Source organism: Rhinopithecus bieti, unplaced genomic scaffold, assembly GCF_001698545.2.
Source record: "Rhinopithecus bieti isolate Rb0 unplaced genomic scaffold, ASM169854v2 scaffold_7884, whole genome shotgun sequence".
In the NCBI taxonomy this organism is placed as follows: Eukaryota; Metazoa; Chordata; class Mammalia; order Primates; family Cercopithecidae; genus Rhinopithecus; species Rhinopithecus bieti.
The window spans coordinates 6,603,035-6,628,919 of record NW_016806331.1 but is presented as its reverse complement, the minus strand read 5'-3'; the positions used below and the strand labels follow the sequence as shown (position 1 = coordinate 6,628,919).

Sequence of the window (25,885 nt, the reverse complement as noted above, 5' to 3'; positions counted from 1 at the left end):
GGCAGAAAGGTCCCCAAAAGACAAACACGAACAAGTGAGATCAGGGAAGACAGCCTGAAAGTAAAGAAATAAGAAGCAACACTCAAAGGAAAAGAAAGAACAGTGATACCATAACTATTCTCTTTCTGAGCTTCTAATGTTCCATTCAGTTCATGGGCAATGTATCATTTAGTCCTCAGAGTAAACGGTATTATAATGCCCAATTTCTATGATGCACAATAGGGTTCAAAGATGGAGTGATTCGGCCGAGGCCCTGCTGCTGTTGGTGAATGCAAGAGCCAGTATTCAAACCTAACGCTGCCCTTTTCTACCATGCTGCAGCGGACAATGCAAAGAAAAAAAATATCAAGAAAAACACGTAGAGGTATCCAAATGAAAACAAACACACAAAAGATCAAAAACAGAAAAGAAAAAAGAAAACCCTTGCAGAAGGTATGCGTGTAAATGAAAGGCCCAAGATGTTAATTTATTCGCTGCAGAGTGGAGTTGGAGGCCGCGGACGGAAGCTGTCGGGCCCGAGGCTTCTTCGCACTGGGTCCTTGGGGAGCACGGAGCCGCAGCCCGCGGAGGGCGCATAGAGAGGACCAAACCTCCCACAGCCTAGAAAGGCTCCAGCTCGGCAAGAAGGCGGGGCGAGCGATCGCTTCCGGTTCCGGACGCAAAGGCCCCACGTGTTCCGACCCGCTAGGCCCCGCGCGGCTCGGATCCGGCGGCGCTATTTCGGTCGGGAGTGGGTGGGAGAGAAGCCGGGGCAGGGGAGGAGCCGCTGGAGCTGTCGGAGCCGTGAGTCCTGAGTGGGCTGGGCCGGGCCGGGCTGGACCGGGCCGGACCGGGCCGGACCAGATCGGGCAGAGCCGGGCAGGGCGGGGAGGAGGGGGAGGGACCGGAGACCCCGCCCCCCAGAGCCTGGGGAAATCGCCGTGTCCTGGGGAAGGGGTGGCGGCGGTGTACTGAGGGGGCCGAGACGTTGTGGTCTCTGTGTTTTCTGGTGGCCGGAGCCAGTGTCTCCGGGGACACGGATGGCGCTCCTGGCTTCCTTTCCTTTCCAGCCACCGCCCTCCGCCCCCTCCTGGGGCCTGCAGAAATGTAGTTAGTCCGTACCTCGTACCTCCTAACGCTTCCGCGCAAACTGTCCCCCCGGAACCGAGGGAGGAGTGGTCTAGGCCCCTTTATTTTCCGCAGCCTTTTCTCACCCTTCCTCATATTGCTTAAGATCGTCTCAGTGCGCTCCTTGCCCCGGCGAGCCGCATCTCCTTACACCACTAAGCCCCTCTCAGCCCCCAGCACACACAGGTACACTCAGCCATGATCTTATCACCTGTGATGATAGTAGTCCTTGGCGTCCATTTGGCCAGTGGCTTTTCAGCTGCCACTGTGACAGACCCTGAGCTTCCCCTCAAGCCAGTAACTGCTGTCTCCTGTTGCAACTTTCCTCTCCTGCCACTCCTAACAGCCAGTTTTGGCACCTCTTCTCGGCACCAGCGTTACTTTTAGCAGGAGTATACCTACTTCTTGACTGCCTTGACTAAAAGTTTGTTAGTTTGTGTGCCATGGATAGGCTGCGTGCCTTCAAAAAGATGTCAGTCTAATTTTTGTTTTTCTGAACAATGAATGTTCTCATCTAGGCCCTTTGATAATCCTGTCTGCCTTGGGGTCTGTACTGACCTCCGCAGAGGGAGACTCTTAGACCCAGCCTTTCTTAGACAACCTTGGTCCTGGGGAGCAGTGCCACATCCCAGGCTGTCACTTAGAGACTGAGCTTAGAACTGTTGCTTTTTTCTATCCACGCTCTGCAGGTGACACCCAGGGCAGCTACACTCAGAAGTTCCAAGGAATGCTAGTGGAGCCCCTCATCCCTCCCAGCTTCTCTTCCAAGCTGCCCGGTGGGGCTTGATCCAGGAAGCTACTTCAGAAAGGTTGTGGGATAGCCGTGGGAGGTTTGTTGGTGGGAAGCGTGTGAATGCGGAGCAGTCTTGGATAACTCTTTGCTGTTACTATCTAGCATAAGAGGGTGGGCAGGGTTGGAGAGAGGACAGGAATTATTCCTCCTGGGACCAGACACCTGGGATTCATAATCTTTCACCCTTTCTCCTCCAGCTATACCCTTTTTGTACTCTGTGTATATACTATATTGCAGTAGACAATCATTCCAAGGGTACAACAAGGTTTACTACAATGTGAGGGACTCAGCCATTGCAAATTGTACAGATGAGGTAAGTTAAAGGTTTACATTTTTTCCCCAGTAAATTTGGCACAGATTTAAAAAGTGAAACAGTTCTAGATCCCTTGCTTTTCCTGTTCTCTCACCAGCAAACCCTTTAATTTGGCCAGCAATGGCTTTCTGCATGAACGCCAGATTCACTTCATTTGCTAGGTGGTGGTTCTCAAACTTACCGTAAGCACCTGAAGGGCTTGTTAAACACGCCAGATTCACTTCATTTGCTAGGTGGTGGTTCTCAAACTTACTATAAGCACCTGAAGGGCTTGTTAAACACATATTGCTGGGACCCACCCCTAGAGTTTCTGGTAATAGGTCTGTGCTGGGGCTTGAGAATTTGTACTTCTAACAAGGCTCAGGTACTGATGCTGCAGATCTGGGTTCTTCACTTTGAGAACAACTACCTTTTGGCCAAATGTGATACATCTTGCAGTAGGCTGGGGTTCAGAATACCTTTGAGTACTTCTGTGTTGGAAACTAGTAATCCGATCTTTTGTGGATAATCACTTAGGTCTGAATATTTTGTTCGCAAAATTAAGAAAGCATACCTAAAAAAATGCTATATGCCAACTTTGAAGTGAAGTATTGATGAGTTCTTCCCCTTGATTTTCTTAATTCTCTTGATAGGGGCCTCACATTTTGATCGTATATATTACACCGGTATTCTGGGCTTTTGCTGTGAATTCCTAGTATTGCTAAAATCCTGCTATTTCTTAACTACCTGTTAAGTTCCTCAAGGTCAGAGCTGCTTTTTTTAATCTTTCTCTGCCCAGTACCTTGAATTGTGTGGGACACTCAATTGACGCTCAGTAGATATTTCTGTATTGAACTCCATCCCTTGTCCTCCTCCCTTCTTGATGTTTTTCTCCACTGACCTTATGCTACACAGTACAGCAGGGCATGATTATGCCACCTGATTACCCCCAAGAGATTGGAATAAATGCTAATGCCAGATTCCTATAGCTATCCCTGTGAATGGTTTATTCCCCCAGAGCCCTGACACCTGCTGATTTCTGAATTTTCAGTGCGTCTGTAATATGTACAAGTTGGGGGAGGAAAAATAGAAAGCTTAATAAAACTCAACATGCATTTATTGAACACCTTTTCTACCAAGGGCTTGACAAAGTGGTAGGCACTGGGAATAGAAAAATGAGTAAGGAGACCCTTGCTCTCGAGGCAGGGCTCTCAGTGGGGAGACAGACGTTAAGCCAGCCCACCATGCCCACGGCAAGAATGACTTCTGGGATTCCTTCTTTGGATCATGATTTAGTCTTCAGTGGAAACCTGGTGCTCCTCAGCTTCCTCTGGTTCAACAGGCAGGGATCCCATCCCTTATCATCTCCTCAAATGTTAAGGGAGCCTTGAGCAAAGCCAGAAGGAAGTCATCTAGACGTAGAACAGGGGATATCTACACAGGGTGTGTTAATGACAAAGCTAAAAACGTAGTCAATGACTTTTGAATTTACTGCCGTTATGAATTATCTATAGCAACACCTCAGGTCAGCTCTGTTATTTCCCATTAAATGATGGTTACTCTGACTATCTGATTGGCATTGACTATGTTCATTGTAGGAATTGCATACATCTAGTTTAACTCTGGCTGTCAAATGAGAGCAGTTGCTCTCATCAGGATTGGTGTCAGGTTTGATATCCCCTCCTTTTCCTGCTTCAGGTTAATTTGTGATGTTCTGTTTTAAACTGAGGCATATAGCGTGACTTGCTTTATTTAGGCCAGTAACTGCTTTGGGGTAGTTTTCCTGAAGGTTAAAAAGCCTAGCTTCATGATGGAGGTTAACCAACATGACCATGATGGACAGGTGTATAAATCTGACCTCCTAAAAGTCTGTATTTGAGACTGAGTGCAGTGGCTCACACCTGTAATCCTAACACTTTGGGAGGCCAAAGCCGGCAGATCACTTGAGCCCAGGTATTTGAGACCAGCCTGGGCAACATGGCAGGACCCTGTCTCTACAAAAAATTTAAAAATTAGCTGGGTGTGGTGGCATGTGCTGTAGTCCCAGATACTCAGGAGGCTGGGGTGCGAGGATGGCCTGAACCTGGGAGGCAGAGATTGCAGTGAGTTGTGATCTTGCCACTGCACTCCAGTCGTAGCAACAGAATAAAACCCTATCTCAAAACTTAAAAATCTTTGTTTGGCCCCTCGCTCTCCTCAACCCTTGAGTAAATCTCTCTCAGCATTCTAGGCTGATACATTATGGCCCAAATACTCAACAGAGATGGTGTATATCCTTATTCCTCTCAAAACTCATCAACATCAAAAAGCTGGTTCAGTTCTCTACCTTTAGATAAAGAATCAACCCAAGATTCAACATGAGCTGCTGTGACTTGTCCAAAATGACACCTCTTTACAACATAGAGCAGGGGACAGAACACAGGTCACCCTCCCCTGAAGGCAGCTATCTACTGTCTAACATTGCCTCCTAGGCCTGCCGTATATAACCATCAAAAACTTTAAGAATAAAGTGAATTGTTACAATTTTTTTTTTCATTTTTGTGTTTACATTTACTCTCAATGACATGTTTATTCCCACCTAATATCTGGAGGCTAACCACAAAATCTGCAGCATTTCCAGGCAGAAGATACTTGTGTCTTAGCATCCACTGACTTCCCTGTACCACCTACTACATACTTGACCTCTTTTTCTTTCTTCCTGTCTTCCCTTTCTCTATACCTTATTCTCTTTCTTGTTTTTGTTTTGTTTTGTTTTTTTTTTTTTTTTTGAGACGGAGTCTTGCTCTGTCTCCCAGGCTGGAGTGCAGTGGCCGGATCCCAGCTCACTGCAAGTTCCTCCTCCCGGGTTTACGCCATTCTCTCGCCTCAGCCTCCCAAGTAGCTGGGACTACAGGCGCCCGCCACATCGCCCGGCTAAGTTTTTTTTTTTTGTATTTCTTTAGTAGAGACGGGGTTTCACCGTGTTAGCCAGGATGGTCTCGATCTCCTGACCTCGTGATCCGCCCGTCTCGGCCTCCCAAAGTGCTGGGATTACAGGCTTGAGCCACCGCGCCCGGCCACCTTATTCTCTTTCTTTGGTACCTATTGTAACAAGTTTTGAACCATTTCTCCCCTCACTACTCAAATATCACTTTTATGAAGGGGGAAAAAAAAACTTAGGTGGCAAAATATTTTACAAAACAGTTTTAAACATGGTCTGAAGCATACTGGTCATGTGTTAGAAGGCCAAAAGCCAGGGAATTCACTCCCTTTCATTCACTGTGCCATCTAGGTTAAGTTTTCATAGGTCTTCTTGGTACACTGAGTTTGCCTCAGATTGTGTCCTGCCAGTTACAGGGAGTGGAGAGGGTTTTGATATATTGGTAATTAGAAGCGTTGCTGATACGGTCTTCGGTGGGAGAGTGTGTGTTTAAAGTTCCTTCTCATCTGTATTCCAACACTTTCATTTAATCCTACTTCATAAAGTGCCTCCAAAGCAAGGATTGTTTTTTGGTTTAGCATGGCTTCTTTGATATAACAATAGACAGATCAAGATTTTCCTTATGCCATCTATTTTTTTGTAATTATGATGAAGTAAAGAACTGTTTGCTTGTTTATCATTTAAATCTTGCCTTCTTCCCAAAAGGATTTCGAATAGCTTCAAGGAAAATGAATAAAATATATTGAGCACCTACCCTATGCCAGACTCTATGCTGAAGGATTTCTATAGGTTATTTCATTTACTCCTTAACCACATGAGATAGGTAGCATTAGTCGCATTTTTGGGGATAAGACTGAGGCTTAGGGAAATTGTGTTACAAGGCTAATGAGCGAGGTCAGGGATTCAAACCCAGTGCTCCAAGGTCCCTAACCGTTACGTGGAAAGCTTAGATAAGCGCTTGTACATAGGACAATTAAGAATAAAAGAATATCTCCATTAGAAGGATTGTACTGGGCTAATCTTTTGTTTTAAAGAACAGCAACAGCATTGGAAAAGAGCGGTTAACAGTTTTTATTAGTCAATTTCTATTCTAGAACACTGAGAGGAGCTGTTGACAGGCCCTGGTTAGCCCCAGCAAGTAGCCATATTAAAATTCCCAAATTATAGGCCTGCATTAAGGTATAAAATAAGAATGGGGACTGGAAGGGATATAAATATCTGCTAAATATAATAATTTCAGTTCTAATCACTGTTTTCTTCTGAGGATTGTTTTCCAGTAAATAGGAAGATCACTGTCTCTCCTTTAAGTTGACAGTATATGACTACAGACTTTGTCATTTAGGGTCCAGAAAGATCACCCTAGCTAGTAGCGTTTTAAGGTAGAGAACTAGATATTCTTTCATTGCCTGTGGTTTTCTGTTCTTGTAAGAGAATTGACCTTGGGTCTTCACTGCCACATGATACCTTCAGATAAGGGGCAGAGACAGCTGGCCTGAGGAGTGTATGAAAGTCTTACCTTCAAGGCTCCTCTCCAATCTTGTGCATCCTAGGAACACTCAAGACACTAGGTTGTATCTTTGCAGATATTGTTTTAGTGTCTTCTGGAACCAAGTCTCTTACTTAATCCTGGCCTGGTTTCATAATCTCTCTATTCTCTTTATAGTTTTTATCTTACTCTGGAACTCTTCCAAGGACAGAAATTGAAGAAAGGTATTAGAATAGCAAAGGCAACAAATTGCAAGGTATACTTGTGGCATAGCACATCCCATTCATTATAGACTAAAAACGCAACATCTGTTTTCTGCCTCTAATATTAATATTTGACATTTGCACAACACATTTTGGTTCATAAAGCTCTCACATCTCAAATAATCACTGAGTTAGGAGACTGGTTATCTACAGAGGGCTTTATCCTTTACAAGGGCTCTTGTGTATGTTACTTCACGAAACCCTCAGGGACGCTCCAGTTTCTTGGGGATCTGGGGCTGGGATGTACATCTTTGGATACCCAGTTTGGTGCTGTGCACAGCACTGCTGTATCTCCTTCATTTCCCGTCTCTTACCCCACCAAGACTCCTTCCTTCATTCCTTCGATTGCTGATCTGTTTTCCTTCGTCTTCCTAGGCTGCCAAAGTAAATGCAAAACAAGCAACAGAAATCTCAGCTTGTGATTTCTGAAGGGCGTTTTTAAATGGCCAGTTTGGTGTGGCACTGTTATATGTTCTTTTTTCTTTGGAGAGCAAAGCCCTCTGAGAGAGCAGGAACTCTTCTGTCAATGCATACGTTGTAGGATCCATACTGTGGAATCTCTTGTACCTAGTGCTGCATGAAAACAATGAGGATTCCAAGTCTACTTCACTGGACGTCGGTTCTCAAATTTTTAAGATACTAGAAGTCCTTTTATTAAGCCAAAAGACCCTAGATATTAATTCCGTCTTCCAGGGGTAGGAGTTGGGGTGAGGGTTGGAAAGCTTTATCTGGATAAATAATCAGTATTGTAGTTCCATTTATTTCATGTCTGACTTTGTGCTTATTAAAATTGATTTGAATCCTCAATGGAAAATGATTTTTTTTTTTTCAAATGCCCAGTGTTGTGTGACTTGCATTTGGATTATTCCTAGTGCAACCTGAAGATTTCTTGTGATGAGTTGTGGTTCCATCACCTTGGGAACCACTAAGAGAATTCTGTTTTACTCACAATCCAAACAATAAATGTTTTTTTCCCTGTGTATGCCTTTATCCAGCACACAGTTTGCTAGACTTATGGATGAATATGGGTTAATATGACATGGTATCTATCCTTCTGGAAACAGACTTTTAAAACCTTATTAAGCGTTCTCTGCATTCATCAGATATGAAGTGAATGCCTGGTGCATGCCAGTCATCGAGCTGGGCACAGCATGTCCCTGCCCTCAGAGCTTTACAGTCCAGTGAGTTCAACAGATGAACAATTTTGATGACACAAAAAATAAACACATGTGCATGCTGTGATAGGGGGAGATACAAGTTCCTGTGGAAGCATCATCTGGGAGGACCAGGGAAGGCATCTTGGAAAAACTGAGATCTGAAAGATGGGTAGAGTTAACCACATGAAGAGAGTGGAGAAGGGTACTTCAGGCAGTGTGAACAGCATCAGGAAAGCCCAGGGAGGGTATAGAAAAGAAAGAACAGTAATTCGAGCAGTGATTTCAATGGGAGTGGCAGTCATGGAAGGAAAGAGAGGTAGCAGGGACCAGGTTTTGAAGGGCTTTGTGTATCACATTTTAAGAAGTTTAAATTTTAACCTAAGGTCACTGGGAAGCCATTGGCAGATTTTGTACGTTAGGAAGTTCACCACTTACCTACTTGGAGTATTGCAGGTGAAGCTAATATGGATCGGCCTCCTGCCCATTATTAAATCCTGTTCCTGTCTGCCCCTGCTGTCTCTCCCTATCTCTCTCTGTCTCACAAAAGCTAAAGGAAAGCATATAGGTTCCAGAAGGAAAAAGAAATAACCACTAGAAGAGTAAGTATAAGCTGACTTCACTAAGGCCCAGTGAGATTCCAAACCAAAATAAGGTTTCTAGGGTTTGAGCTTTTAATACTGGTACTCCAACAGGGAGACAGGACTTGGGGAGCTGACGCTGTGTGAAAGTTACAGAACTGAGCAGCCTGCAAATCTGGACCCTTGAACATCTTCCCACTGACCCAGGAAAAGTACAAGGAAGTAGGTTCTCCGAGCCTTGGGTAGGCCAAACATTACTTGAAGGCATCGGTCTAAGTAATACACAAAAACGTTATTCAGGAACACTCTGAGAAATGAACATAAAAACTGATTTGGCCAGGCACCATGGCTCAGCCTGTGGTAACAGTGCTTTGGGAGGCCAAGGTTGGAAAATCACTTGAGGCCAGGAGTTCCAGGCTGTAGTGAGCTATGATTGTACTACTGCCCTCCAGCCTGGGCAACAGAGGGAGAGTCTTAAAAAAGCAAATTGTCCAAGATCATTGAAACCATTAGCACTTAGGAAAAAACAAATGAAATTACATTCAAGGGCCTCACATTTAAATCCAGGGCTCTCGGGACTCCCAAAGCAAAAAGATGGGCATAAAATAAAAAATTACAAGCCACTTGAGAAAAAAAGTAAATCACCATGAGGTAGAGACAGCAGAGGAAAAATTGCACATGAAAATCAAGGAATTAGGGAGCTATCCAAAATAGACTATGAAAGTATGTTGCAAGTGATTGAGGATAATGAAAAAAAAATGTCATAAGAGCATGAATTAAAAGGGTTTTGAGAAAGAATGAAGATAATATGGTCATTGACTATAAACTCATTTGATGGGTAACAACAGATGAGACACAGCTGTTAAGAGTGGATCAGTAACCTTGAATGTGGATGTGAGGCAATTGTAGTACAGCACAAAAAAGATTGAGAAATGACGGAGCCCTTAAACTGCTTGTGGACACTGGTCTGGAGGGGGACAGGATGAAGACAACCAGTCATAGAGGTTGAACTGAGTCATGTCTCCAATGTATCAGTGCCTGTTATGAGCCAGTGCTGTTGAGGAGCAGAGGATACTGTAATTTTTTTTTAAGTTCCTATTAATACCTTCTAGTGGGTCATAATGGCTCAACCGGGGGAATGGCAGTAGAGATGAAGAGATGGATTCAAAAGACATTTTTTAGAAGAGATGGATTCAAAAGACATTTTTTAGAAGGTGGAATTAACAGGATATGGTGAATAATAAAAGATAGTAAAACATAATGGAGGAAACAATGGTTCTTCCTGTTACAATAGGAAGAGCTTTGGAGTAGAGTTTTATTCATTTTACAGGCATTTATTGTGCACTTTATTATAGGTATTGGAGATTGATGGAAAATACTTCCTGACTTCAAAGAGTTTCACAGGAAAGATAAGCGATGGCTATGTAATATGACCGATACTGGGACAGAGAGGTGCCCAGGTCACTACGGGAAGACTTAGGTGATTTCTAACCATGTCCAAGAGTAGGGGAAATGGGATCAAAGAAAACATCTCAGAAGACATGAAGCCTGAGCTTATGTCTTGAAAAATTTAAAGTTTAACCTAAGCAAGGATAAAGAATCAGAAGAAACAGCGTGTTCAAAAGCTAAAGAACATGGGACTCATGTGCTTTGCATGTACATATGTGTATGTGTGATGTCTGAAAGGATTGGAGAGGAGGGCGAAGAGAATAACAAGATGAACATCAACCTAATGTAGAATGCTTTGAAGTTTGTATTTCACTTAACAAGACAGCGGGAAGTGATGGAAGGATCTTAGATAGGAAAGGGACATGAGCACATTTGCCAGTAGCGCTTGTACTGGTCATAGTGGGAATGTGAAGGTGACAAATCTGGAGGCAGGTAGCTCACATTTGGAGGCAGTTACAGTCATCCAGATGAGAAGTGAGAGGGACCTAAGCTGTAAATCGTGGGAATAAAGAAGACAAGACCTGTTAAAAAGAAAGAACACACCGTGTAGCGTGGAAAGGGGAAGGGTGGAGGGTAGTCTGTGCAGAAGGAACAACCTTCAAAAAGACATGGAGGGCTGAAAAGGCACCCTGTTGTAGGAAGATCAGCAATACATTTTTTATAACCAGATAACCAGGCAATACAGGGAAAAGGTAGGATCTGAAGCTTGAAAAATAGCTTGGGGGCTAATTGTAAAGAGCTTCGTGTCATTCCCAGGATTTTGGAACTGATTTTACTAACATTAAAAAGGTTTTGTTTTAAAATATTGAGTAATACAGTTGGAACTATAATTTAGGAAGATAACCGCTGGTGCCATCGCTCTTCTAAGCAAAGATAGTAATACATTTAATCCTTATAGTAAATTTATTAGATGAAAACCATTATTATCTCCCTTCTATAGACAGAGAAACCAGCATAAGGAGAATGAGAACTTGCCTATGGTCTCACTCTGGAAATACCTAGTAAGCGATAGAGCCAGGATTCAAACACAGGTAGCTTGATTCCAGAACTTTCGCTCATAACCTTACACACCTCCCTCATGGTTGGTGTTTCTCAACCATGGATACACTTTCGAACTGCATGTAGCATCTCTAAACATAGTTACCTGGATTGACTGAATCAGAGTGTCTGAAAAATGTGTAATACTGTGTTTTGCAAAACCTCCACAGGTAATTCTGTTGCACTTTGCTCATAGTTGAGTACTGCAGGGATCTCAGGAAGTTAGAGCAGTAGTCCAGGCAGCAGATGATGAAGGGTAAAACTAAAGTGGTCTGTAGGAAGGAAGAGGAGGGAACCAATTTGGAGTCTTAAGAGATGGAATTGGCAGTATTCATGAAGTGGAAATGCAGTATTTTCTTGTGGAGTATGAACCTTGCCTAGGAAGGGGGATAGAGGACCACACCTTTAGTTGTGGATTGTCCTCTCCCAACTGGATGTGTTGATTTATGGTTATGGAGGTTGGGGAAAAGAGGATTTAACCATTTGAAGAAGTTTGTATAGAGGATTATGATTGAACTCACACTGTTGTCTTTGTGTATAGTTTCATGCTTATACTCTTGTTTGTCTTTACTTCTGTATCCAGGGCCCTTGGGAGAAAATCCTCGCTGTGTCCAGGCTGAGGCTGGGGTCTAATGATAGTGTGAGCTCTAGATGGTGTGAGACCACCCCAAAACCAAGAAATGGCTACGGCCGTGGAGCCAGAGGACCAGGATCTTTGGGAAGAAGAGGGAATTCTGATGGTGAAACTGGAAGATGATTTCACCTGTGGGCCAGAGTCTGTCTTACAGAGGGATGACCCAGTGCTGGAGACTTCCCACCAGAACTTCCGACGCTTCCGCTATCAGGAAGCCGCAAGCCCTAGAGAAGCTCTCATCAGACTCCGAGAACTTTGTCACCAGTGGCTGAGACCGGAGAGGCGGACAAAGGAGCAGATCCTAGAGCTGCTTGTGCTGGAACAATTTCTTACCGTCCTGCCCGGAGAACTGCAGAGCTGGGTGCGGGGCCAACGGCCAGAAAGTGGCGAGGAGGCGGTGACGCTGGTGGAGGGTTTGCAGAAACAACCCAGGAGACCAAGGCGGTGGGTGAGGAGGGGGAGTCCTGATCTGTGTGATGTGGAGGGGGACTATTTGCTGGAAGGCTGGATTTGGGGGAGGGCTTGCAGGATCCCCATAAATTATTAGTGGGCTCTGCCCTTGGGTTGCTCATAGATCCATGAGCCCCATGGATTAGGGGGATGTGTGTGTATGAATGTGACTTTCTGGATTTTGGAACACCTGTGTAGGGACCATCTGAGGGGTCTCAGCCACCAAAGGGTCATGGCTTTGGTTTTCCCTTCCTTGAATGTTGAGCCTTGGGTTCCTGGAGAGGAGAATTTTGTGACTTCCTCAAAGGTTCTCATAGATCCCCAGTCACAGATCCCCCTTCCTGGCTGGTCAGCTAGGGAAGCAGGCAGCAAGAAGAGCTACAGGTGGGACAGGTGGAGATGGGAAGGAGCCCTGGGTGACGGGGCCAAGGCTGGGGTGGTGAGAGAGCATTGCAGGCCTGCACATCCCCTGCCTTGTCCTGGGGAGGATAACCTTCAGCTCCTCCTTGCCTGCTCTGTTGGAACTGGAGTTTCCCCTCCTTGTCTGGGTCCCTCTGGGAGTGTTTTCTCTAGACATCTTCTCCTAAAATAAGCTCCCATGACAACCAAGAACTTCCTCCCGACTCCATGGTGACTGGAAGTTGGAATTATTCCCAGGTGACTGTCCATGTTCACGGCCAGGAAGTCCTGTCAGAGGAGACGGTGCATTTAGGAGCGGAGCCTGAGTCACCTGGTGAGCTACAGGATCCTGTGCAAAGCTCGACCCCCCAGCAGTCTCCTGAGGAAACCACACAGAGCCCAGATCGGGGGGCACCGGCAGAGCAGCGTCCACACCAGGAAGAGGAGCTCCAGTCCCTGCAGGAGAGCGGTGGGAAGCCTCAGCAGAAAGGGGAAATTGTGGCAGAAGGCAGGCAAGGAGGGGGACATTTCTCCTGTACCAAGGAAGCTGGGTAGACTGCATGGAAAGAAATCACAGAATTCAGGATGTCAAGAGGAGACAGAACCACCAGCTAGAGTCCCCTAAAAACAGGGCCAAGCTTAGATAGCAGGTTGTTGCTTGTTCTCTTGGCATTCTGAATGTCTTATAGGTAATGGGTATGGGATATGGGAGCTACCCTTAGGCCTGTTTCTTGGTTCCATAATAGGAAGGATAGGGCCACCTTCTTACCAAAGATGGTGGGGGATGCCAAGATTTTTGTCCATTATTGGGGCATGCTACATATTACTGACCTTTGCCTTCTTTTCTTCATAGAGGTCCCAGTGCCCCAGGAGCCAGACCTTCCTGCAGAGAGGAACTCTGGAGACTCAGAGATGGTTGCTCTTCTTACTGCTCTATCACAGGTGTGCCCTAATTACCTCTGTACCACAGGGAGTTTGTTTGAAGAACCACTGGGCATTAGCCATACTAAACAGGTGAAGCAGGATGCACATTTACACTCTTGCCAGTTTTAAGCTCACAGTTCTGCAGATGCCTGGAAGGGGAGGAGATAATGAGATAAATTATCGTACCCTCTATTGGATCCATAGGCGCCAACGCCTGTGTATTTGCCATTGACTAGAAAAGCTGACAAAATGAGATTATTTTGTAACACTCCAGTGCAACTTCAAAGTTGTCAAATGAGGGTTTTTTAGTTTTTTTTTAAGGAATAAATCTGATAGTCATTTGTAAGTATGACAGACTGTACTGCTGAGACATTTAGGAAGTATTCACCATGGTCAAAGCCCTGAAGCTAAGCCGTGTGGCTGGAGAAAAAGAAATAGAATTCATGTATGGTTTTAGATTGTAATCTAACTGAGGAAAAAAGTCTTGTTTTGGCTATAGAGTATAGAAACTATTGAAAGTGATTAGAGTCGTTCGGGAAAGTTTACTAGAAAAGATAAATTTTGCAGAAATGTGTGTAGCGTTAAAGTGTCAAGTAGGGATGATGATTTTTAAGACCTTTCCTAAATTTTAAACAGTACCTTAAAGAAGAAGATCATAAGCTGGTCCTCAGGGAAAGTGATGGAGTTGGAGGGGGCAGGGCCAGTGCAGGACGCTAGGGGACACATAGCTCCCCTGAGAATGAGTTTAAGTAGCCCGCCACTTGAGCTCCTTTCATCTCCTAGATGGAGTCTTCCTATTGGGTGACTTTCAACAGGTACAAAATGCGAGGCTACCTGTAGCGTCACATTTTGATGAAATCCTTATGTGGTTTCAGGGACTGGTAACGTTCAAGGATGTGGCCGTATGCTTTTCCCAGGACCAGTGGAGTGATCTGGACCCAACACAGAAAGAGTTCTATGGAGAATATGTCTTGGAAGAAGATTGTGGAATTGTAGTCTCTCTGTGTAAGGAATTTCAAGTATTCTAGAGTATTCTAAGCCCAGAGATCTTTTTCCTGCTGGAAATTTTGGGGGATCTTAGACCTTAGATTGTATGCAGTGAACTTCTCTTATGCCCTCCCCACCAATAAAATGGAGGGATTAGGTGCAAAATATGGTGTCCTTTCAAGTAAAAGATAAATGTTTGGAAATGGAAACCTCTAATAGGGAAACAGACTTGTAATATTACAGCTTTAGTGCAGAAATATTTGAAGTAAGCACATGAGTGTTAAAACAAGAGTTGGAGATAATCTTTCTTGAGTATGGAAAAAGAGGATAAGGTGTACAACGGTGTAATTATTGAGTTGCAGGTGAAAACCACAAGAAAGACAAGAGATATGCAGTCCTTGGTTAAAAGTACACAAACTAGAGGGATGAAAGATTTCATGACCTGAGCTAGCTATGTATTTGCTCCACAACCCACCAAATAGAAAAGGTCCACTCTTAACACAGGGAATTGTTGAGCCAATCGTGATATCCTATTTTCCCTCTCTTGAGCAGCATTTCCAATCCCCAGACCTGATGAGATCTCCCAGGTTAGAGAGGAAGAGCCTTGGGTCCCAGATATCCAAGAGCCTCAAGAGACTCAAGAGCCAGAAATCCTGAGTTTTACCTACACAGGTGAGGATTGACAAAAAGGGTCTTACCCACCCTGAGCCGGCAGTTCCTCGAGGCAGTGCTTCTCTCTCTCTGTAGGGCCCCGCTCTCATCAGTTCTTCTAACATGTCAGCCAGTACTGCTTTCTCCTTCTGACAGCCATTTCTTCTGTCATTTCCCTCCTCTTTTCTCCTCCCATCATTTGTCTGATAGCAATGTAATACAAAAGGGTGAAAGAAAAATGCTAACTTTTGGAATTGCAGATATACCATTTACTGTACAATTCCCTTAAACCCTCAATTCTCAGTCTCTGCATTTACAAAATGAAGATTATATTTCTGCATACCAAGGTTTGCTGATAGCATAACAATATGAGAAAGTGCTTGGCACAGGCCAGGCATTCCATTGAGTCTTGCTGTCTGAAACCCCTTTTTAAAAATGTCCCCGTTGTGTAGAAGGCATTGTTGCCACTACAATGACCCCTTTTTTCCTCTCACCCTTTCTACAGGAGATAGGAGTAAAGATGAGGAAGAGTGTCCGGAGCCGGAAGATCTGAGTTTGGAGGATATACACAGGCCTATTTTGGGAGAACCAGAAATTCACCAGACTCCAGATTGGGAAATAGTCTTTGAGGACAATCCAGGTGGACTTAATGAAAGACGATTTGGTACAAATATTTCTCAAGTGAATAGTTTTGTGAACCTTCGGGAAACTACGCCCATCCAGCCCCTGTTAGGGAGGCATCATGACTGTTCTGTGTGTGGAAAGAGCTTCACTTGTAACTCCCATCTTGTTAGACACCTGAGGACTCACACGGGAGAGAAACCCTATAAATGTATGGAGTGTGGAAAAAGTTACACACGAAGCTCACATCTTGCCAGGCACCAAAAGGTTCATAAGATGAACACGCCTTATAAATACCCCCTAAACCGGAAGAATTTGGAAGAGACCTCCCCTTTGACCCAGGCTGAGAGAACTCCATCTGTGGAGAAGCCCTATAGATGTGATGATTGTGGAAAGCACTTCCGCTGGACTTCAGACCTTGTCAGGCATCAGAGGACACATACAGGAGAAAAACCCTTCTTTTGTACTATTTGTGGCAAAAGCTTCAGCCAGAAATCTGTGTTAACAACACACCAAAGAATCCACCTGGGAGGCAAACCCTACTTGTGTGGAGAGTGTGGCGAGGACTTCAGTGAACACAGGCGGTACCTGGCGCACCGGAAGACGCACGCTGCCGAAGAGCTCTACCTCTGCAGCGAGTGCGGGCGCTGCTTCACCCACAGCGCAGCGTTCGCCAAGCACTTGAGAGGACATGCCTCAGTGAGGCCCTGCCGATGCAACGAATGTGGGAAAAGCTTCAGTCGCAGGGACCACCTTGTCAGGCATCAGAGAACACACACTGGGGAGAAACCATTCACATGCCCTACCTGTGGGAAAAGCTTCAGCAGAGGCTATCACTTAATTAGACATCAGAGGACTCACTCAGAAAAGACCTCCTAGCTAGGTCCCCATGTGAGGAGATCTGCTTTCAGCCCTCACCTAAGGGAGGTGAGGAATAGGGAAAGCCCTCTTGTCTGCCTGGGAAGACCTTTTCGAGGGAGTCTCCCTGACCTGCCCAGATCTGACATCACCTCTTCCTGCAACTAAATACAAGCCTGGGCAGAACCTCTCTGTCTTCTTCTACACCTTGAGGGGATGTTTCATCCAAAGTACAACCTGAATTGAGGCTTCTCCTTCACTGGAGTGTGCCTGCCTCTACCTCATGGGTATAAAGTAGGAGAATTAAGAGACTTAAGAGGTTGTGGTTACTGTATCATCCAAAAAATAGGCTGTTACATATCATAAAGACTGCTCAGCAGCTTCAGGTTGAAAGTGGCCAAGGACAGCCCCTTAGGTTTGAGAAGGGACCAGCCTGAAGGATTCTGTCTTTAGTGGGGTCAAATCTTAAAGCACACAGCTCTGAACTCAAGACAGGAGATTTGCGTCCTGATGGCTTTGCCACACATTCACAGGATAACTGTATAGATCCCTCGCTGTCTGATTCACTTCTTACCATGCACTTTCCTTTGATGCTGAGGAGAAATGGAAGTGGGCAAAAAATCTCAAGGCTGCTTCACGTGGACCTTGTCAAGCTGCTCCCTCCCCCAGTGTCAAATTTTGTTACCAGGTGCCAAACTGCTAGAAAGGAGGGCCTAGTCAGAAGCCTGTTTCCATACGAGTTCTGGTTTTGTTTTTAATATTTTTTTCTATTAAAATACTCATGCATTTAACCTTCCCATTATTCAGCCAGTCTCTTAGTTTCGTCCCTAGCACTTCTACTGCAAGTGAGGTGGTAGCGTTTGAGTACTTATTGAGTAAAGCGTATTCGGTCATAATGAAATCATTCACATTGCCTCATATGCACAAGCCCACCAACCCCTTCACACCCGCATCACAGGGGCGGTGTGAGTAAGGGTATTTGGGAACAGTGTCAAGTTACAAAGGCACTGTAACAATTACAGAATCATGATTGCCATGGGCCACTTTATTTACATGAAGACAACTGGAAAACGGCTAAGACCAAATTGTGGAAAGTAAGAAAAAGCTGTTGCTGGCAAGACCATCAAGACTATTCTCCTGACACCCTGTTCCCATCATCCCTGACTGAGTACTCTGACATCACGGAAAGTGTTGAACCTGGGACCCCGAGGAATTCACCAGGAGTAAATGGTTTTCATGTATTTGTGTTGTTTGCTTTTTCTTAATGTGATTTTATGTTCCTATAACTAAGAACTAAAAAGTAGCATCTCATAATGGCCCAAGGATCTCTGTTGCAGTTAAAGGTTCCTTGGAGATGAGGCTAAATAATTGTGAACCTCACTTGCTCTGATTGTGGGAGTGGCAAGAACTGGGGAGACGTCCTCCTTAAGTGGAGCACAGGGTATGGGGTTAAAGCATGAGAGGGAGAGTCTTCTGTGCCTGGTTTCTTCTCCTCTATCTCATAATGCATTATGGGCCAGAGGAATAGGGGAGGATTAATAAGACTCCAACCCTAATGGCCCAACAGGGAAATTCTCATATTGGTCAATGATTCTGATGGACTGGTTTGGTTTTAATACCAGTCAGCCGTTGTCCTTCTGGAAATATATATATGAAATAAATAAAGGTAACACTTGCAGCCAAGTTCCCTGGTTTCTGGGACTTCCCATCTTACCTGTTCCTTTTTCCAGGGCTTCAGTGTCCTGATACTTCTGAGGGTGATTCATACTCAAATCTGGGAGTACAGAGTATTTTTCTATGAGGAAAGGAAGGCTTGGGATGATTAGCAGACTCCGGTGAAATATATGCACTCTGAGTTAAGAACCAAGCCTGGAGTTTGCAGAAGATACTGTCCTAATATGCAGGCATTTCTAAACTATATATCTAAGCCTAAGCACAGCTTGTCCTGGGTGAAATGTCACAGCCACAAAAGATAATTTCTCCTAGCTCATACTTAACCATTTATAAAGATTGATAAAATTCTGGCAGTGACAGAACAAATTGACTTTTTAATTTTCTTTTTTATCTGCATTCCAATAAATGAAAATCTGTCAGAGTTCTACATGAGGGCAAGCTTGAGAGCCTGATCCAGTTTGTTGGAATGTCAAATAGCCGTATTGCTGAGCTCCCTGCAGAGTTTCATAGGCTGACACTAAATCTCTGGTCCGTTCTGTAAATTACTGTTTTTTTTTTTGAGGTTCTTGGAGGGACATGATGTCTCCCAAATCGGAATAATCAGAACCACAGTTTGCAGCAGCAGGAAAGAAGCAGTGCAGCTGAGCATGAGCAGGGAGGTTGGAGCACAGGGTGTGTATTCAGAGGGGTCCTCTCTAGTATCTTGTGAGCAGTAGAATTCTAGCATCCTTGAATACTATACTAAGTAAGTTTCTGAGGGAGAAAACGGTGGGATTTTTAAGGTATTATTTGGAGGAAGTTAATAAGCTAGTTAATGGAATTGCCAAGTTGTTGGAAATGTGCTAATGAAGTATGACTTTAAAAATGATAATATAAGGATACTTGACCAGATAATTTAGGAATAACCAAGAAATATTTAACCTCTTCACCACAGTCCCAAGAGAAATAAATTCCCAAGAGATAAAGTCAAAATACATTTTTATTATCTGAGACTTGGGCCTCATATTCCACAGCAGAATCTGGTAACCTCAGATGAACTCCATGGAGAATTTCATAAATGAGATTAACATCAAGGTACTAAAATCAAAACCCACTAAGAAACCTGTTGCCCTCTTCAAAGCACAACTGAAGTAATGGATCTAATAGAAGATACATTGTTTCCACTGAGCAGTAGAGTAGAAGAGGAACAAAAGCCCAGAGATGGCAGAGACAAGGTGTTCCAGTCCCCTTCAGTCAAGGCAGCAGCCTCTGGACCACCCTGCCACATGCGAAAAATGGGATAATATTTAATAAATGAGTAACTTAAAAATTTTTTTGATTCACCAGACTGGCTGGAAGGACAGTAATCCAAATAAGAGTTAACAGTTCCATGGTAGTGTCTAGAATGAAAGCTGAACTGAGAAACAGTAACTGATGGCATGTTGGGCAGGTTAATAATTTGGTACCCTTCCACACCGGTGTTCGTTCGTTCGTTCGTTTGTTGTGAGACAGAGTCTCGCTCTGTCGCCCAGGCTGGAGTGCAGTGGCGCGATCTCGGCTCATTACAAGCTCCGTCTCCTGGGTTCATGCCATTCTCCTGCCTCAGCCTCCCAAGTAAGCTGGGACTACAGGCACCCAGCACCATGCCCAGTTGATTTCTTGTAATTTTGGTAGAGACAGGGTTTCACCATGTTAGCCAGGATGGTCTCAATCTGACCTTGTGATCCGCCTGCCTCGGCCTCCCGAAGTGCTAGGATTACAGGCATGAGCCACTGTGCCTGGCCCCACACCAGTATTTTTAAAATAGTTTGTTTTACCTCTAGCATCTTCCCTCGGCTGACCTAAATAGTCCAGCCACAATAGGTGAGAGAAATATACCTACAATTATTTCCATCTCCTTACATTTCTAGTGATGTTGGCTGACTGACCCACTAATCTAGTTTATGGGAGAGGGAAAAACAAAGAGCCACAAACGGGATACCCAACCCATGTGATCACTAACCTTTACTGTGGCAAAGTAACTGATACAATGTTTCAAATGTAAGCACATCTCCTTGGAAGTGGAATAACTTGATTCATCCTTGGGGAAGTCCTGAGGATCAAGCAAGGAGGAGCCCAGCTTGCTCTAGACACCACCTTGGTTATCTTTAATAACAAAAAGTGATTGTCAGACCAGCAAAAGTAGAGATACCTCTTAATGTGCAATTTCTATTCTCTTTAGTGTGTGTGAGTGCACGGATGCACGTGTACACCGAGGTTTCAGGTAGAAGGAGGAATGCAATTCAAATTCTAAAATAGGAATCAGCATAAACTAATTTACTTGGTAATCCATAAAGATAGGGACTCTTCAGAGGAGGTTGAGAGCATTGTAGGGTTATGTCAAGACTTCCGGAAGCTGCAGTAGCAGGTAGCTGAAGCAAGAAGATTCAACCATCTACAATGCCATGAAGGAACATAGTCAAATCTCCATTTAAATAGAGAATAAATCTTAGTAATGTTCTCTGCAGAATATAACCGTGCTGCAAAAAAGGCCATGTCACAGGAATATAATCAAAACCACAGATTCTCAGGGTTTCCCGTAAGACTTCTCTGCTCTTCTGTTTGTGGTTTCTTCATCAGTTGTACATCTCTCCTAGACAAGTCGAAGGACTATTAACGAGCAGATTTCAGGAAGAGGCCTACAGCAATTGCTTGGTGCTTGGGTTCGTTTGCTGAACCTCAGCAACAGGTCTACAGAGAGGCAGTTCCACAACAAGAGTTGTGGGGCAGTGGAATAATCCATCCAAACAATGAGGAGGAAACCCTGAGTCAAGAAACCAGCAAAAAGCCGAAGACTGGGTCAGCAAATAAAGGGAGAAGATCCCTGCCTCCTACAGTTCCCCCAGTGTGATATTCTGAAAGGCCCTCCACTAAAATACAACGACAGTTTTAATACATTACTGAAATAGAGAATAGAAATAGTATGTAAGTTGGGATCAGGTGATCCGAATTTCAGTGTTTTAACATTCATAAACTGTTCAGGACAAAAGCTGTAAGATACTGGTTAACCTCAACATTGTTAAATTAAGTGTACACTGCAGTATCAAAGATACTCGTCATCAGAATGGAGAGAGTAATTTTCTAAATAGTAGAGGGATAATAGGAATTAAGAATTTTTTCAAAAGTGGGACCAAGATTGTCTAAAGAAAGGCAAACAAAAGCATAAAAGATGAAAAGTAGAACTATAAAGATGGCAGCCCAAATATATGAATAAAATAGAATAAATAGTAACTATCATTTAAGATAGAGATTGTTAGAGTAGGTAAATAAAAGTAAATTATAACAAAGATATATACAATGGATATACAAAATAGTGATTTTTTTTTTTTTTTTTTTTTTTTTTTTTTGAGGGATGGAATTCTCGCTCTGTCACCCAGGCCTGGGAAGTGCAGTGGGCATTGATCTTGGGCTCACTGGGCAACCTCCGCTCCTGGGGTTCAGGGCGATTCTCCTGCCTCGCCTTCCTGAGTGCCTGGGATTACCAGGCGGCCTCCCACCGGTGCTTGGGCTTATTATTTATTTATTATATTTATTTATTTTTGTTTTTTATTTTTTTAGTAGAGACAGGGTTTCACCATATTGGTCAGGCTGGTCTTGAACTCCTGACCTCGTGATCCACTCACCTCGGCCTCCCAAAGTGCTGGGATTACAGGCATGAACCACCGGGCCTAGCCAGAATAGTGAAAATTTTTAAAAAGTGAGGATATACCAGGAAAATATACTGTTCAAAGAAAGCTAAAGGAGTTATTTTAATATTGAATAAAAAATGTTTTAAGCCAAAAGCATTATGAGAAGGCCTCTACATAATTAAAAGTTTAATCTACCAGGAATACATAACATGTCTAAATTTATTTGTGCTTCTGGTTTTGTAATAAAAATCAGTAGAATTACAGGAAAAAATGATAAATTCATTACTTTCGTGAGCAATTTAAATGCACCTCTCCTAGTTATTGATAGATCAGATAAAAAAAGGATAAATATTTATACAATAAATTAAAAGAATACAGAAAGGAGATAATTGCAGAAAGTAATGATAAAATATATATGATATGTTTAAGTAAGTTGGTTCTTTGAAAAGACTACAAAAACTTCTGGCAAAATTGATTATGAAATATAGACATACACTAAGTAATAAGCTATGGAAATGGTAAATATGTTGATAAATATAAATCAATATTGATTGTATAAAGTAAATATGTTTTATGAAAATATATGTCAGCAGTAACACATAAGATGAAGAGAGTGGATGGAGTTTAAATGTTTGAAGGTTCTAGCGTTATTGAAAAAGTGGAAAAGGGCTATTTTGTTTTTCAGACAGTAATAACAAAAAATATATGTTGTGATTTCTAGAGTAACCAGCAAAACAATTGTAGGCAAATGTATAACTAACAAGTTAATTGAGGGAAAATAATGTACTAAAAAATTAATGCAAATGAAGCTAAGAGAAAATGGAATATAAAACAAGTGAGTCAAGTAGATAACAAATAGTAAAACGGTAACTAAAATTCAAATATATATAAATAATAACATTAAATGTAAATAGATTGAATAATTTAAAGATCAAGTTAACATTGTATATGCACACACACATACACTCATGTGGCACACAACAATGTTTTCATCAGTGACAAACCACATATACAACAGTGGTCCTGTAGGATTATAATGGAGCTGAAAAATTCCTACAGCCTACTGATGTCATAGCAATGCATTACTCATGTTCATGATGATGCTGCTGGAAACCTACTGTGCTGCCAGTCATGGAAAATTCTAGCACACATAATTATGTACAGTATATAATACTTGATAAGCAATGATTGTTATTGGTTTATGTACTTATATTTTCTTTCTTATTTTAGAGTATACTCTTACTTATTTAAAAAATAAAAAAGTTAACTACAAGACAGCCTCAGGAAAATCCTTCAGGAAGGATTCCAGAAGAAGGCATTGTTATTATAGGAGATGACAGTTCCATGGGTACTGTTGCCCCTGAAAGATCTTCCAGTGGGACAAAATGTAGAGGTGGAAGACGGTGATACTGATGATCCTGAGCCTGAGTAGGCTGAGGCTAATGTGTGTTTGTGTCTTGGTTTAAAACAAGAAAACTTAAAATAATTAAAAAAAATTTTTAATAGAAAAAAGCTTAAAGAATAAGGATAAAAAGAAAATATTTTGGTACAGCTGTACAGAGTGTGTTTTAAGCTAAGTGTTAGCACAAAAGAGTCCAAAAATTAAAAAAGCTAAAAGTTTATAAAGCAAAAAAGTTACACTATGCTTAGGTTAATTTATTATCGAACAAGAAAAAATATTTGTAAAAGTTTCATGTAGCCTAAGTATACCATGTTGATAAAGTCTACAGTCATGTACAGTAATGTTCTAGACCTTCACATTCACTCACCCTCACTCACTGAATCACCTGGAGCAACTTCCAGTCCTGCAAGCTCCATTCATGGTGAGTGCCCTACAGGTGGATCATTTTTTATCTTTCCCATTGTATTTTTACTGTACCTTTTCTATGTTTAGATATGCTTAGATAGACAAATACTTACCATTGTGTTACAATCATCTGCTGTATTCAGTACAGTAAAATGCTATATAGGTTGGTAGCCTAGGAGCAATAGGCTGTACCGTAGAGCCTAGGTGTGAAGTAGGCTATAGCATCTGCGTTTGTGTACATACACTCTATGATCACACAATGACGAAATCATCTAATGACACACTTCTCATAACATATCCCACTGTTAAGTGATGCCTGACTGTGTAGGCACACACACACATGTACACATACACACAGGAGACATACCTCAAAGAAGAAGGCCAAACATACAAAGCACTCCTTAAAATGAATTGTCCCTGGAGAATGGATGTAGCCGACAGCCATTAAAGGAATAAGAAATATCATATTTACAACAGTGCTGGAGGCAGAGAGAACACACTATGGTAAAACTGCCTGAGCCTAAGAAGAACAAATTTGGGGGAAAGGAATGGAATTTTGTATGAGGAGAGTGCAGAACGAACAAGGAACCACTGCTTTTGCTCAGTTTGTGATCCCTTCTGGTCAGTTACACTCAGTTCTGGAGTGTAGCCTGATTATTGTATGCTGGTTGCTTACTGTAGCTTATTGAGTCATCACAGGTATCTTTTTCTTACTTCACAGATTAAGAAACCAAGGCTCAAAGGAGAAAAGTAACATATTCAAGCCTCCTAGTCATTCACAGAATGAGTTCAAAGTCACAACTTTCTGACCCTAAAGCCAATTATTTTCACAATAGCAGATTGCTCAGAAGAGAACTGAGGAGAAGGGATGCAGAATGCCAAGAGTCGGAAGAAGAAAGGGAGTAAAAGAAGCCTTTTGGGCCCGATGCCTGTAATCCCTGCACTTTGGGAGGCCAAGGCAGGTGGATCACCTGAGGTCAGGAGTTCGAGACCAGCCTGGCCAACATGATGAAACCCTATCTCTACTAAAAATACAAAAAATTAGCTGGGCATGGCGGCACATGCCTGTAATCCCAGCTACCCAGGAGGCTGAGGCAGGAGAATCGCTTGAACCCCGGAGGTGAAGGTTGCAGTGAGCTGAGATCACGCCACTGCACACCAGCCTGGGCAACAAGAAACTCCGTCAAAAAAAAAAAAAAAAAAAAAAAGCCTGTTGTTATTTGTATTATTCAAATACTGCTACACAATAACACAAAATTTTGGTGGTGGTTTACAATGACAAGCATTTATTGGGCGTATACAGTTTGCAGATTCGCTAGAGTTTCAGAAACTGATCTTGGCTGGGTTACTCTGGGGTGGCTTTGCTTCTCCCCGGTGGTCTGTGGGTCAGCTGGGGTAGCTGTGCTCTACACATCTCCTGTTCTCCTCCTGAGCTTAGTGAGGTGAGCCATGTATGTTATTCTCATGGTGATCAAAAGGTACCAAACCCAACCACCAAGTGCATGTCAAGCCTCATGCCTCCAGTCCGCTAACATCCGTTAGTAAAAACAACATGGCAGAGCCCAAAGTCAAAGCATGAGAATTTTCACCAATGCCTTTAATGGGAGGGACTGATGAATTATATGGCAAAGGGTTTGTGTATTAGGAGGGGTCAAGAATAGGAGTCAAAAATTCACTCTGCCAGTCCCCAAGCAGGAATCACAGTTCATTTTTTCAGCACTTTACATTCATGTTGACTCAGAAGATGCTCATTTTTATAAAAGTCTTCTAAGACTAGTCATCCTGTCTATGCAAGGCATAAAACATGTTTGTTTCTCCTTTCTCCTGCAAGCTGATAATAGAGAATAGGATCAAGCACTTTCTTAGCAATGATCAACTGGGTGATTTACAATGTCCTATGTAACTTTATGGAAAAATCAAGAGCACCCTTGATTGCTTATAGATTTATTCTTCTGAAAGGGTTTTATTTATGCACTCATTCAACAAATAGCTTTTGAGTATCTTCTGTGTACTGGAAACTATAATGGGCTTGAATGAACCAGAAGCTAGGGGATGAGGTGGAGGATGCAAAGATGAATAAAACACAACATGCACAGAGGACTGTGGGAATCTGGGGGACAAGTGACATTATTATTCAACTCAGAAACATA

At 43.0% G+C, this 25,885-nt stretch overlaps 1 protein-coding gene across 10 annotated transcripts; it reads left to right on the top strand.

The window, feature by feature from the left end:
* Nucleotides 1–648: 648 nt before the first annotated feature.
* Nucleotides 649–18,290, top strand: ZNF202 (zinc finger protein 202). 10 transcript variants are annotated; one of them, XM_017875645.1, is made up of 9 exons: nucleotides 658–783; nucleotides 1,797–1,916; nucleotides 2,098–2,213; nucleotides 11,667–12,165; nucleotides 12,825–13,035; nucleotides 13,420–13,508; nucleotides 14,366–14,495; nucleotides 15,030–15,149; nucleotides 15,634–18,290. In XM_017875645.1, the coding sequence occupies exons 4-9, from the start codon at nucleotides 11,764–11,766 to the stop codon at nucleotides 16,626–16,628; spliced, it is 1,947 nt and encodes a 648-aa protein (XP_017731134.1). In that variant the 5' UTR covers nucleotides 658–783; nucleotides 1,797–1,916; nucleotides 2,098–2,213; nucleotides 11,667–11,763; the 3' UTR covers nucleotides 16,629–18,290. The 10 variants fall into 10 exon arrangements, with proteins under 10 accessions (XP_017731130.1, XP_017731135.1, XP_017731134.1 ...); XM_017875640.1 differs by having other exon boundaries at nucleotides 12,825–13,074; XM_017875647.1 differs by having other exon boundaries at nucleotides 667–783; nucleotides 11,667–12,161.
* Nucleotides 18,291–25,885: the final 7,595 nt, after the last annotated feature.